This window comes from Nilaparvata lugens, chromosome 2 (genome assembly GCF_014356525.2).
Source record: "Nilaparvata lugens isolate BPH chromosome 2, ASM1435652v1, whole genome shotgun sequence".
NCBI classification, from domain to species: domain Eukaryota; kingdom Metazoa; phylum Arthropoda; class Insecta; order Hemiptera; family Delphacidae; genus Nilaparvata; species Nilaparvata lugens.
The window spans coordinates 91,610,363-91,625,133 of NC_052505.1; the positions used below are offsets into that span (position 1 = coordinate 91,610,363).

At 33.6% G+C, this 14,771-nt stretch overlaps 1 protein-coding gene across 1 annotated transcript in view; it reads left to right on the top strand.

Moving 5' to 3' along the window:
• The window catches only part of LOC120350048 (gamma-tubulin complex component 2-like), a 36,153-nt gene extending 22,595 nt beyond the window's left edge, over positions 1-13,558 (top strand). Inside the window, exons 9-13 of the mRNA XM_039422101.1 lie at positions 36-207; positions 1,896-2,070; positions 3,227-3,371; positions 11,052-11,212; positions 13,262-13,558. Of these exons, the coding sequence (XP_039278035.1) occupies positions 36-207; positions 1,896-2,070; positions 3,227-3,371; positions 11,052-11,059 (500 nt within the window). The 3' untranslated portion in view covers positions 11,060-11,212; positions 13,262-13,558. The remainder of the gene's footprint in view (positions 1-35; positions 208-1,895; positions 2,071-3,226; positions 3,372-11,051; positions 11,213-13,261) is intronic.
• Positions 13,559-14,771: the final 1,213 nt, after the last annotated feature.

Below are 14,771 nucleotides of genomic sequence, written 5' to 3' on the forward strand. Positions count from 1 at the left end.
TTGAGGAATGAAAATATATCATTTTTATTTTTCAGAGTACAAACATCAGGACAGTTCGAAGAACATGACCGCACTGGATGCAGTGACGTTCAGCATCCAGTCAAAATGGCCGCTGTCGCTGATTTTCAACGAACGCGTCATCGCCAGCTACCAGATGCTCTTTCGACAGCTGTTGTTCTGCAAACACGTCGAACGCTCTTTGTGTCGGTCAGTTCATCATTATTTTCACTATTTCTTGTTATTTCTATTGAGTTCTATTCATTTTTTCAATAAAATAAACAGTTTTCTTGATAAAATAATATTATGTATAAATTTAGGGGGTTTGCAATTTTTTTTTGTTTTCTTCGATTAACTTCGGAGCAAGTAATTTTAAAAGAAAGTGAGCCAAATAATTAATGTAGCCACTTTCATTGCGAATCCATTGATGCATATTGTTGCATTTGCGATTAGATTTGACGTTGTGGAAGGGGCTGACTCTCTTCATTCATATGTCACCATAGTAAACAGTAAAATAGTACTGTTTTCTAAGTTGCATCTTATTAAACTATGGCGCTCGAAACATTCAATTTTGTCTATTGTTTTGTGCGCTGAAACTAAATTTTCACTTTTTAATTATCTAATTCTAAATATTAAAATTGTTGAGATTCAACCAAGTTGATTACAGCAATTTATTCAGCTTCCATTACCAGTTCAGGAAATCAATATTTTTGAAGTGAATTAATGATAATGCCACTATTACAATACGGTCATCATATTGCTGTCTATGTTTTGAATGAAATGTGATAATTAACTCGTCATTTTGCTGTTGTATATGTACTTAATCATGCATTCCATGACTGACAAAGATATTGTTTGAAATCGATAAATATTCATACTATTACATAATATAATAAATATTTATATATATATATGTGGATGATCATAATTCTATGCTATAATTTATCATAAGTTATGAATGTCAAAAACTGTGATAAATGATAGATTACAATAGTGTTAACAGTGGCAATTTCCTGAAAAATCATAGCGTGCATTGTTTGCTGTTTTCCACAGTTGATATTCTCCAAGCCAGGTTGATAATATACCTACAGTTGAGGCAATAGTATATTTCGCACCTAGAGCAGAAAATGAGATTTTTCCGGTTCGAAATCGGTTTTCAAGTCCGAGGCCGTAGGCCGAGGACTAGAAAAGATTGAGAGCCAGAAAAACATTTTTGCCCGTGGTGCGAAGCTATCATTCGCCACACACAAAAATAAACAATAGTGTTGTTTACTAAGCACTTCCAAAAGCAGAAGTGGAAGGTAATTGCTCTTGCAAATCTGAGGTAATCTGAATATCAGGAAATTGTCCAAGTATTTTTATTTTTTATTCTGATTTGTCTAAATAACCTAAAAGATGATGTTCAATTATGTTGGAGGTTGAGTTTATAATTTTTTATTCTTTCAAATGACAATAAGATGATATTATTATAAATGTTTTAATTATTGAATAATGAACACAAATAATGGAAAGGTTTTTGATCAGCTGTTTTTTGATCACCTTTCTTAGTTCCATGTTAGCGGCTGGAAAGGGTACTGTTTCCGGCCTAGGCCGGAAAGAAACCTGTTCTGACGTCAGACGAGAGTCGTCTGCAAACAATCTCATTTCATTCCATTTTCATTTCAAACAATGTCTTTCAGATCTACGTAGGAACTGGAAAACAGCTGCTTTCTGTGCAGTGTGGCGAAAATATATATGACTGCTGAGGCATCAACAAATTATACATTGGGCTTGTGGAGTTGAAACTTTCTATAATTCTCTCTGTAACGTAGCTTATGTCCGTTCTTACTAGTTGAATAGACACAATAAAAAATTTCTCAAAACTCTATTCCTAATGTGATTTATTTCAATTTTGACAGGGTGTGGATCTGCGACAAGGCTGTTAAACTGTTGCCGCGAAGTGAGGGCAGCGGCTATTTGTGTGCTTTCTCCCTCCGCCAGCGAATGCTCTTCTTCACACAAAATCTTGAGTACTACATGATGGCTGAGGTCATTGAGCCCCAGTGGCTAAAATTTCTCGAACGGATGCAGAAGGTTGGTGAACAAACTTTCAAAATGTTAATTTATTGAGAAACGTGTCTCATTCACTGTTGAATGCAGAAGAAATATAGGGTCATTCAGTGAAACGGAAAGATGTGAATAAGTGACTAATTATTTGGAGAAATTATTTTTGTAATTTAATGGTCATAAATATTTACTTACTCACTTACTCTTAAGCTGCGATTACACCAAAGTTATTAGCAAAATGTTAATAATGTTTGAATGCAGAAGAAATATAGGGTCATTCAGTGAAACGGAAAGATGTGAATAAGTGACTAATTATTTGGAGAAATTATTTTTGTAATTTAATGGTCATAAATATTTACTTACTCACTTACTCTTAAGCTGCGATTACACCAAAGTTATTAGCAAAATGTTAATAACTTAATCCTTATAGATTATATTAGATTAAACATAACTTATCATACACATGATGAACATATGTGTTTGTCAAGTTCCGTTCAATCTTATAGAATCTATAAGGATTAAGTTATTAACATTTTGTTAATAACTTTGGTGTAATCACAGCTTTACTCCCAGGGTCATTACTTTGTCCGATTTGGTTTTTTCATCCAGCGGCCTATTGCATGAGAAAATACAAACTAATAATATTGTATGTTTTCTTTAGGGCTACTTTTTATATAAATAGAAATATAAAATCTAAAAATATAAACATTTTGTGACAAAATATTATAAATCGAGTATGTCTCCTAGTTCCAAAATAGGAACAGAAAAACTGCTACAAAAAACCACCTTCAGCGCTCCAGGTGGAATTTTTGTCAACTTCCACAAAATTCCTGATTCGGAATTCGTAAACTAGGTTATGTCATACACTGCTTATAGTAATTTCAGCACAAGCAGGTAATGTTTTCTATTTCTCAATTATTATTCTTTAGATTATTATTATGACAAAAAATAGTGTACGTTACTTGGACGTGAACGTCTTTTGCAGTGCTGGGATGAAATTCCCGTCTCGGCTAACGCCTCGACTAGAAACATCATTCTCGTCTGCAAAAGGCCCCTTCCCGTCCATGTAAGATACTATTATCTATAGATTACAATATTGGTATAGCATGAGAGAATTGGATAACATTTTTGCTAGCATTATTCAAATCAAACTAATTCCTATCAATGGTCAAATTTGTTGAAGGTGAGCAATATTGATGACGTGCTGACAGAACATTGGTCCTACCTGAACTGCTGTCTAAAGGACTGCATGTTTATGAATCCAGTTCTGCTGAAGACCATTCGCAGACTCATGAACGTCTGCCTAGAGTTCTGTGACTTTTATTCAGGTATTCTATTTATCTATTTAATATGTTATTTAATTTGTTTCTTAAATAACTGAATAATGGAAATTACTGAAATATTGCAATTATTCAAATGCTAATGAATTAATAATTATTATTAAACGAAAATCCAATTTAAATGCTGTAATTCAACCCGAAGATTTCTGCCACTGTAAATATTGACAACAGGGTAAACAGCTAGATTGAAATTCGATGAGCGCTACTATTCAGTGGAGCATGTAAAACTATGTGATAAGCTATCATGCTATGGTCTTGACAGGGCAGCAGTGAATCTCATTGGCTCCTACCTCAGCAACAGGTTACAATATTTTAATTGAAAATGGTAAAGTCTCAAGTGGATAAGTTTTGGGGTCCCACAGGGATCAATACTGGGGCCACTTCTATTTATAATCTATATCAATGACTTGCCAAATTTCATCAATGAATGCTGCAAACCCATACCTTTTTGCAGATGACTTAGGATTAAGAATTAGTGAGTGGCATTGATGAAAGTTTTATTGACACTACAACTGAGAGTTGTACAAAAGAAATTGAAGATTGGTGTGCTGCCAACACTCTTAGCCTAAACAAGCTTAAAACTAAAGACCTACAATTCACTTTCAACAGAAAATTAGAAAAATTCAGTTCCTTTAAATTTCTATAGTGAGGTCCACTTTATAATGGCAGTGTGTGATTTGCAATGGTGTTGCTATCCTTGTCTATCATTCAACAAAGCAGATGGCGCTACCTCTTTCACGCTTTGCGATGTTGCCACACCGTTTATCAACAATGTAGAAATTCAACTAATTGACAAAATATTTGATCTCAATCATGAAAATTCATCATTACATCTTAAAAAAAATATATTTTCTTGACAAATAAAATATTATTAACTATTTTCAGCAATAATGAACAGTTAAATTGATCAGATGTACCAGTATCAGATGTTTGAGTGACAAGGCTGAGATCTGGCAACCCTTTTCTCCTATCTTCCTACACTGCCATAATAACCTGGACCTCACTATAAGGCTAACACTTCATCAAAACTTACAATCTTAATTGGAAAGCTCATATCCTTGATGTATGTGGCAAGCTTGCAAAGGGTATTTTTATGTTACGTAGGCTAAGAAATATTGTTAGGCATGAGGTGATAATTAATGTATATTTATGCTCATATTTATAGTTATTTAGCGTACGGTATTCAATTGTGGGGTAATAGCTCAATGTCACCTACACTCTTCAAGCTTCAGAAGAAAGCAGTAAGAATAATTTTTCGTTTAATAATAATTACGTTGAATCAATGTATTTCAATGTCAATCAATCACATATAACTTTTGATGGTTCGCCAAGTTTTGCAAGCTTTGGGATGATATATTCCGAGATACCAAAGTCATTGTGACGACTTGACTCGTAATGGTACGATATCCGAAGGACTTCCTCAAGAAATATTCCATCAACTTTTGCTATTAGAAAAAACGACTAGCAGTCAAATATTTTCCAATAAAATGAATTAATCACTCACTGGACAACGAGATCTTTCAGCAGGCCCGCCATCGTTGACAACCAAGAAAATGGCGGACCTGCCGAAAGATCTCGTTGTCACAGTGAGTGATTAATTCATTTATTGTAAAATATCTGACTGCTAGTCGTTTTTCTAATAGCAAAAAGTGATGAAATAAAAAGCAGTTCGTGATGGAAAACAACATTGAAGAAATATTTCAACATTTAAAGAAATGTTTCATATTCCATATGGACTAAACTGTAAGTATTTTTCCTTTTTGTGAGATTTTTCTTCAGGCCTGGCGTATTGAGGAAGTCTTTCGGATTAAGGCTGTTAGGTACACTTTTCTTTTTTTATTTAAATTGGATAATCTTTTCCAATATAATTGTCAAGATCACTATAAGAGTTAGCAAAAGTGGCAACTGAAATTTTTAAGTGGTCTAATAAGCGAGTTATGGGTTGTTGAAAGTGCTAATTCCGTTTTCTTTCCAGATCATAAACGGTTTCGAATTTTCCATTGGAGTTTTTTTAATACATTCAGAATATCATTGGCTTTGTTTTAATATGCGTTTTTTCGCGATTAATACCAAAATAAACAAGTTATCGAATTTACAAAAAATGATACTTTTTTATTTATGAACGATATGGGGAATAAAATGTTTTAGTTTGGAAAGATACATTTTTTGAATTTTTAAGAGAAATTCTTTTAAGAGAAGTACTGTTTATGATCCACTTAAAAATTTCAGTTGCCACTTTTTCTCACTCTTATAATGATCTTAACAATTATATTGAAAAAATATGCAATTTAAATAATAAAAAAGGTGTACCGAACAGCGCCTTAACCGTAGCGTGTGGAATAGTAATTTCTTCAATTATTATTGAACATAATAATATCATAAGATATTACTGAAAAATGAAACAAACATATTGAAGCTACACTAAGTAGTAATCAACTACTTTACCTGAAGATGAAGAATGTAAAATAGAAGCGAAGGAGATAAGAGGGAAAGTTTATTGAGTTTATTTTTTGCTCTTTAAAGATTGTTTGAAAATTATTCTGCAATCTGCATTGAAAGAAAATCACCCAAATGATCAAGCCAACCATATTTAAACTTTTCCAGCATATTTTTCAATTTCTTGAAAGCAATTGCAGTTACAAACTGCTTACAAGTTTTATTGGATTTATCGGTAAATTTCACATAAAGGCTCATCAACTCACACTACCTCGACTCAAATCGTACGTCTCCAGTCGAAGATACTCCAGTCTCTCGACCTTACGACTTTCTTGTTCATTGTCACTACTTCAGTTCCATGCTACTCCATTTTCCAACCTCACTTTATTAAAAATATAAGATGGTGTGATCACCGAAACTAGAAGTTACGTTACAATTTGTATTCTTGTTTTTAATATTTTATTTATTTTAAAGAGTACTATTTAATTTATTTTATAAATAAAAATGTAAGACCTGATTCCTCACTACTTAGCAAGTAACAAATATTATAATAATTATCATGAATATATTGTCTTATCTAAAGTGATAAAACATCACTTTCATCAAACATAACCTCACTTTCATTAAAAATGCACGGTACTACGCAACTCAAGTCGAGGCTCGACCAACATGTCGAGTCGACGCTCGACTCAGTCTCACATTCTCGAGACTAGAATCGACTGGTCTGAGTGTCACCATTTGAAAACACATGCTGCGTCGAGAAGAGACTAGAGTCGCAGTATCTTCTCGACTTGAGTCGCGTGAGTGTGAGTTGAGCCAAAGTCTGACCGTTTTGCGTAAAAACTGTTTATTTTATAGAAGCGGATAGTGGGTTATGGGAAATGGATGTGATGTTTTTCTAAGAACAGACTTGGTTTTTCACATTTTGGAGTTAATAATGCACTTACCGTTTGTACTAGATTACAAAATACTTTTGTATTATGAACATTTTTTATTACAAATACATTTGTATACGAAGTATAAAAAGTGATAAACACAGTGGTAATATTATGGGTTCAAAAAGGGTGATTTTCCACGTTTAATCAAAAACTTCAAACCGATTTTTCTCTATTTTTTCAAGGTTCGATGTTGTTTTCATAGCATGAAAAACTTTTTCTATGAGAAATACTATGAGAATATGAGAAAAACGTTATATAGGGGTTAATTAAGTGATCACACTTTTGTGTATTATCAAAAAAGTATGATCTTACTAAAAAAGTATCATCATACGAAAAAAGTATACAAAAAAGTATCATCATACTTTTGTGTATTATCAAAAAAGTATGATCATACTAAAAAAGTATACAAGTTTATCAGAGATTGATAAATGGTGTAATAACCGAAACCGGTCTTTCTAAGTATCAATAAATCTGTGGTTTCTGACAATTTCTTAGTCTTTTTCATTCAATATACAAAAAAGTATCATCATACTTTTGTGGTACACTCTGTTTACTATAGTAATTGACAATTATTAAACTAAGATTCTTATAGAAATAGTCAACATTTTTGCTTTGTTAATGGAAGTCGAATTTGACGTCCCTCTCTGTGAAAAGTTTCCAGGGTGGCAACAATTGTTTTCTATCCAACCTAGTGTATTTATTCCATAATGAAACCTGTATATTTTGTAAGGGGCTTGTGAATTATGAATGGAGGGATGCGTAATTATTGTAATAACATAGTACTATGTGTTGATGCTGGCACTAACAATGAATGAACAGCGTATGCAGAAATACTTCATGGATGCAGAACTGACTTCTATGCTCAGCCCTGACACCGAACAAGTCTCAGATTCTGAGTTTGAGGTGAATAGATTATAATAGATAAGTTGCTGAGATAATAGATACTTTCGAACAATAATTATAGATAATAGATGAATGCTTCTAGTTGGACCCTAGTGTTATTTTTTTATTTTACTTCAATTTATTTTCTCTAGTTACCCTATTTTATTGAGCTATTTAGGCCCGTTTGCTCAAAAGCCTGTTTAATTTGTATCATGATTAAATGCCACAAGAACCAATCAGAGAAGGTGTTTCTGAAAAGAAGGCTTCTCTGATTGGTTCTCTTAGAATTAATCACTGTTGAAATTTAACAGGCTTTTGTGCAACCGCTGTTTAGTGCCAGCTGCACAAAAGCCTGTTTAATATTAATCATGATTAAATGCCACGAGAACCAATCAGAGGAGCCTTCTTTTTTAGAAAAAAACTTTCTCTGATTGGTTCTCGTGGCATTTAATAAAATCAACAGGCTTTTGTGCAACTGGGATTTTGTGTTTTACTTAGAAGAATAATAGATAATTGAATGTTGCTAGCTAGACCCTCACCCTCTCCCTTTGTTTAATTGTTTTATAAGCTTTAATTTTTATAGTAATGTTTGTTTTATAGCATGAAATTTGGTTTACTGCCGTGAACAAAAAAGGTGAATAAATGTTGATTATTTTAGAACAATGTTGATTGATCAATGAACAAGTTATTGAATCACTTACATACTATATTTTATGTTTCATTTATGATGTTGTTTCTAATGCTACTTAGTTTCAATTTTAATTTCTAGTAATACTTGAATAATCTCAGGTTTTGTGTAATTTCAGTCTTGATTTTTTTTTACATAGTTTTGTATGTAAATATTTGTTTTATGAATGTATTTTTAATCATAAAATTCTATATCATTTTCTATAGATTTGAGCATTTTTCAAGTTTGAATGCTTGTCTTGCAATTTCAGATTTTTCAAATGAATGTTTTTTACGTGTAAACAAACAAATTAATCGATAATATACCTATCAATGTTTCCAAATATTTAACAATTAAATGACTCAAAACTTTATTTGAACAATATATTTACTAGTTTTTCTAGTGAAAGCTTTTTGGTAACATAATATGCATTTATTCATTTCTACATTGATGGATACAATATAATTCTCAACTATGAATGATTGGGAAAGGAACAACAGGTTTAAAGCGCAAAACTGTTCCTTTCCAAATTTGGATAGAAATTGTCCAAAAATAGGTTATGTTTATCACTTTATAAGTAATATTCACATCCGCTTATATGGTTGATTTGTCTTGTAAATATTTGTCTTATTAGAGGAGGCTGATATTGGTGCTCACTGTAGTCTATCTAGTTCTTTGTGATTGATAAATATTTTTTAAAATTCTACATCAATACAATTCGATACTGTAGCATTGATTAGATGCATCGAAAGTGGTTGATAAACAATTTTGTGTAAATAAAATTCAATAGGCTGCGTATCAACTATAATTATTTCAAATAAGGTTTCATTACAAAAATTCATACTTAAATTCAATGTGAACTACTCACTTCAAATTGAAATATGCCGGTGCAGCAGCGACACTTCTCTTTTAAGGCCGGTAAACGCCATTCAGTCAGCTGATGTCGTAGTAGAGAAAAATTTGGTCTCGTTTGAGAGGTCAGACTATAAAGTTTTTTCCCGACATGCTCAGTCGCGATCATGCATTGGAACAATATTAGAAGCGTGCATTTGCCGTTGATACTTATTTTTCGATCGGATTTTCTGTAATCACAACCCAAGCGCGTATTTCGAAATCGCTTTAATTTAGCCCCTTTGGCTAATGTACGTCCCGGTCCGGAAATCAATTGTTACGTGGGACACTACGTTCAGCAAATTGCAAGTGCGACATTGAATTTAAACTTTTAATTATAATTTTAAAAGGGTTTAAAATCACGCTGTTTTAAGTCCTGGACTTAATCTTAATCTGGACTTTGACAAATTCTTGACTCGGAAAGAGGCGATAATCTAATTCAAGTCCTGGACTTATAAGTCCTTTGCTCAGAAAGCGAAATTATGAACTAGGGTCTAACGTGATCTCTAAACTCCAGAGTCTATTTAAGTCCTCGACTACGTTAACGCTCTGACTCGAAAAGCCAATTTTCTGACTCCAGAGTTTAAAGCCAGTTGAAGTCTAGAACTTAGCTAAATTCCGAGCTCGGAAACCGGCCCTTAGAGGATAAATTGTTTATGGTATTGTTGATTGCATAAAACAAAAAGTTTCTAAAAATATATTTTTCACCACACTGCACAGAAAGCAGCTGTTTTCCAGTCCCTACGTAGATCTGAAAGACATTGTTTGCAGACGACTCTCGTCTGACGTCAGAACAGGTTTCTTTCCGGCTAAGGCCAGAAGAGTACCCTTTCCGGCCGCTTTTTGAAAATGTGTTTGGACAACTATGCCATATGGTGCATTGTGTTCGGGAGGGTGAGATCGGAAATTTCCACCCCACTTCGAGTACCCTATGACGTCTGGTTCTGGAGATATGGGACATCAAATTTCCCCCCCCTCATAAAACATTCTTATTCAATTTATTATTCTTATATAGCTGATGCCAGAAAGTTAGGCGGCTTCATGGTATAACCTACTCACAGCTGTTGCAATGCATCTATTTATTGCCAAGCTAGATGACAACTCTACTTGACAAAATCAGCTGTTGGAAGGCACAAGAGACCCACGAAACCGCCTAACTTTTTGGCGTCAGCTATACCTTTAGTGTGGCGAAAAATATCGTACGCGACTCTCTCAGAAAGGTGTTTACGGTATTCGGATAACATGTTCCCGGGCGAGGCAAGCCTCGCCCGGGAAACTATCCTCATACCGTAAACACTAACTTTCTGCGCTTGTAGCGTAATATACTATTCTTTTTGAGAAAGTAATTCAATTTACCAAAAATAGATTTTAGTTGAGTTATTTTTGGTATAAATTAAACTTTCAAAAATTTTTGGTTTTATTCAATCATTAATACCATGAATCATTAATACCATTAATACCCTCTAAATCTCATGGATTTATCTCTTACCGAATTTGAAATGTTCTGTCCCAAAAACTGAAACTTTAAGCGCTCATATCTCAAAAAGTAATGATCTGGAAAAAATGTTCTCCTGAGAAAACGTTTTCATTTTGATAGCTTGGTGATTTACAAATCGAAAAACTTTGAAAAATATCACCAGTAGAAAGTTTATTTTTAGCCTTTGCACAGCCTTAACAACTCTGGATATATGATTGCCTGACCGCTCTCTATGTGCACACACCCCAATTTTAATAAGTATATTCGCACACACCCCAATTTTAATAAGTATATTCGCACACACCCCAATTTTAATAAGTATATTCAATGATGAATTTGATAATTATTTGTTGATGATTTGATTTGAATGCTTTCAGAGCGTTGAAGATTCGCTACTGGAGAAACAGAACCAGAGCTTCAGCCAGAACATAGCTCGCTTGGATGAGGAGTTCACCGCACTGCTTGCTGTTCTGTTAAAGACTATTGCTTCACTGGGACGAGAGGAGGGAGTCGATAAACTATGTAACATACTCTACAGGTTAGCTACTAAGTGTTTCATTCAAAACTTTCATTGTTAGCCTAAAATGCTTTAATTGTCCACTTTTTGTGTAGTTGAGAAGTTGATATTGTGGTAATTATTCATATTGAATGAAACAGACTAAGAAATTGTCAAAAAACCACTGATTTATTGATAATTAGAAGGACCGGTTTCGGTTATTACACCATTGTCATTACACACTTGTTTTCTTGATTCTTATTTTGTACTGGAAGTAAATTTTATTATCATGGCGATTCTGTTGCTTGAGCTGCCATTTTGTCACACCGTTGAGTGGGAGGAGACTGTCTAGCTAGGCCAATGGCAGGCGTTCATGCCCTCGACCAATAGCAGTACTCGCCTACTAGTATCAATTCTGCTGCTCTTGTATTTAGTTTTAGTTTATCAGAGATTGACAATGGTGTAATAACCGAAACCGGTCTTCCTAATTATCAATAAATCAGTGGTTTTTTGACAATTTCTTAGTCTTTTTCATTCAATATGCTTTAATTGTGTTCGAATATTCTTATAGGATATACGTCGATTTGTTATTAAAAACAATAAATCTAGAAGGCATAACCTCATTTGGACTTTTAGGGCCGGTTTCCGAGCTCGGAATTTATCTAAGTCCTAGACTTTAAACAGCTGGAGTCAGAAAATTGGCTTTCCAAAACGGGGCGTAGTCGCAGCTTTTATAACAGTAGTCATTCATAGTTTTTATTTTCTCATTTCTATAATTGGAAACGTTTTTCCTTGACGAAATTGGACATTCCTAAATAATTCTAAATAGCTGAAACTTTACACTATTTTCTCTTTATTTTATTTTGTGTTTAATTTTCTAGTTTTTTGAAATATTCGGAAAGCCCCGTTTCGGAAAGCCAATTTTCTGACTCCAGCTGTTTAAAGTCTATAACTTAGCCAAATCTCGAGCTCGGCAACCGGCTCTTAATGTTATCTAAATTTGGGAGAGAAATAGTACAAGGTATTCTTAGTTTTTCACTCCCGATCTGTGCTTCATTGTAAAAATAATAATAATAATAAAATATAAAAACATGAAGTACCCTTTTATTTAAAACATTTCAAACAAACTAGTTTCGTCCTACTTTGGCCATATTCAAATTTTAATATTAAATTAAACTAAGTGTTGCTATTTTTTTTATATTAAAGTTTAATATTTTATATTTGAAAATGGCCAAAGTAGCCGAAACTAGTTGTCTGAAATGTTTTTAATTAAAGGGTATTTCATGTTTTTATATTGGTTTTGATAATTTTAATAAAGTTATTTAACGTCAATTAAGGGCCCCATACACTAGGGAACTTGGATCAGCGAACTTGGTTCGCCGAACCAAGTTCGTGTAGGATTTGTCCACTCACTGTAGTGGGGAGAGCGAACAACCGTTCGTTACTTCAGTGTCTTTCGGGGTCTAGAGATGAGTGTTTCAAAGTTTGCAGCTGCTGTGGGAAGAAAATATATTGAATATATATAGATAGAATATATCGCCCTGGCGGACGAACCGAACAAAGTTTTTGATCCAGATTGGAGACCCAATTCGTCACGAATTTGGTTCGCGGTGCGCCAATTTTCCACATACACTGGGGAACATGGTTCGCAAGAACCAAGTTTGCCGATCCAAGTTCCCTAGTGTATGGGGCCCTTTAGTGTATGACTTATGAAAGTGTAATGTTATGAGAAACTTTGTATCATACTCCACAGGTTAGCTACTAGATTTGTCCTATTTTCAGCCTAAAACACCTTGATTCTATTCAAAAATTTTATCTCGGTATGATACATTGCAAGGGACCGTTCAAAAAATGTGTTATTAAGAGGTACCTATGTACTAAATCGGGGTGTATTTTATCGAGGTTGGACCTTTAAATGGGTGTACTATAACGAGGTTCTACTATAATAAACTTCCAGTGCCGGTTGCACAAAAGCCGGTTAAATTTTAACCGTGATTAATTTAACCGGCTTTTGTGCAACTGAAACTTGTTATTCTTTCATGAATTTCTATATTTTAATTGTTAAATTAATTTTTTTATCTTTGTTTTCAGAGAGGACTTCAACAGTTACTACAGTAAATATTTGTAAATTATTGGAGTAAAACATTCCCTGGAGGGATCAACATCCTCTGAAGACATTCCCTGCTTTAAACCCAACTTCTACATCATCGATCAGTGTTGGTAGTGATTTATTATGAATATCAGAACGCTTTGAACTATGCATACAAGAGCCGATTTAACCTATAGATCTCAGATCAAAATTACAAAACTTAAAATTTTGTTTTTAGTGTGCTAATATTATTGAAATGCCATAATAAAAGGATCTCTAACAGTTTTTCATCAATCCAACTTCATACACAATAATAATTATTTAACAAAAATCCAAATTAATATGCTATCAATTTCCTTGAAAACTTCTGTGACTGCAGATATAAGGGTTCAGAAATGAATTCAACAAATATACGACATGTATGTAAAACAAATTATCATTATATTTTGTTAAAATTAACATAGTTATTTACAATTTGATCTTACTTTTTATACAACATCAGTTGTGTAACCCTCAGGTTTCACGACATCAATAGCTGTTCCAAAATGGTGTGTGTATCAAATTCAATACAGAGAGCGGTCAGGCGTTCCGAGAGAGAGAGAGAGAGATAGCGTGAGAGAGAGAGAGAGAGAGAGGCTTATCATATTATTAAATTGATACTGAAGCTACAGAGATACTAGCTAAATGTATGATAATAATCTTGATTTTCTTCTTTTTATTGACCGAGCGAAGTGAGGTCTAAGATTCAAGTCGACGGTTAGGCATTTCTCTTAATGTTTGAATGTTTATATGTTGCGCATTTATGACAAAACGCGGTAATAGATTTTCATGAAATTTAACAGGTATGTTCCTTTTTTAATTGCGCGTCGACGTATATACAAGGTTTTTGGAAATTTTGCCGGATAATATAAAAGGAAAAAGGAGCCTCCCTCATACGCCAATATTAGAGTAAAAATCAGACTATAGAATTATTCATCATAAATCAGCTGACAAGTGATTACACAGATGTGTGGAGAAGCCAGTCTATTGCTGTATTTCCATAAGGTCTATAGTTTCAATCAGGTACTTGTGGATGAGAATACTGCGTGAGGTCTACTGTTCACAGAACTACTAGTTTTAAATTTATTGAGGAATCCAACTAGACCGCTTTTATTTGACCGCCGCCATTTTGTCCTTACGTGGGCCACAGAACGCCTCGGAACGACTGACCGCTCTCTATGTGTACACACCCTAAATTAATCTAGTTCGATGTAACCCAGCATCAATAGTTCAAACTAAAATCACAGATCTTAAGTAAATTTGTTTTAACATAATTCACCATTTGATGTAGCAGGTAGTCAGTCAACTCGAGTTCAATCAAGAAAATAGATTACATAGTAAATCAAATCAATTTTTCCAGATTATTGTGTCCCAAATTCCACATTATTATGTGCTTCAACTTCAAGTTAAAGGAATTACAATAAAGTGGAAATGACTATGTAATCAATTTTCTCAATAATATTATGGAGAGGT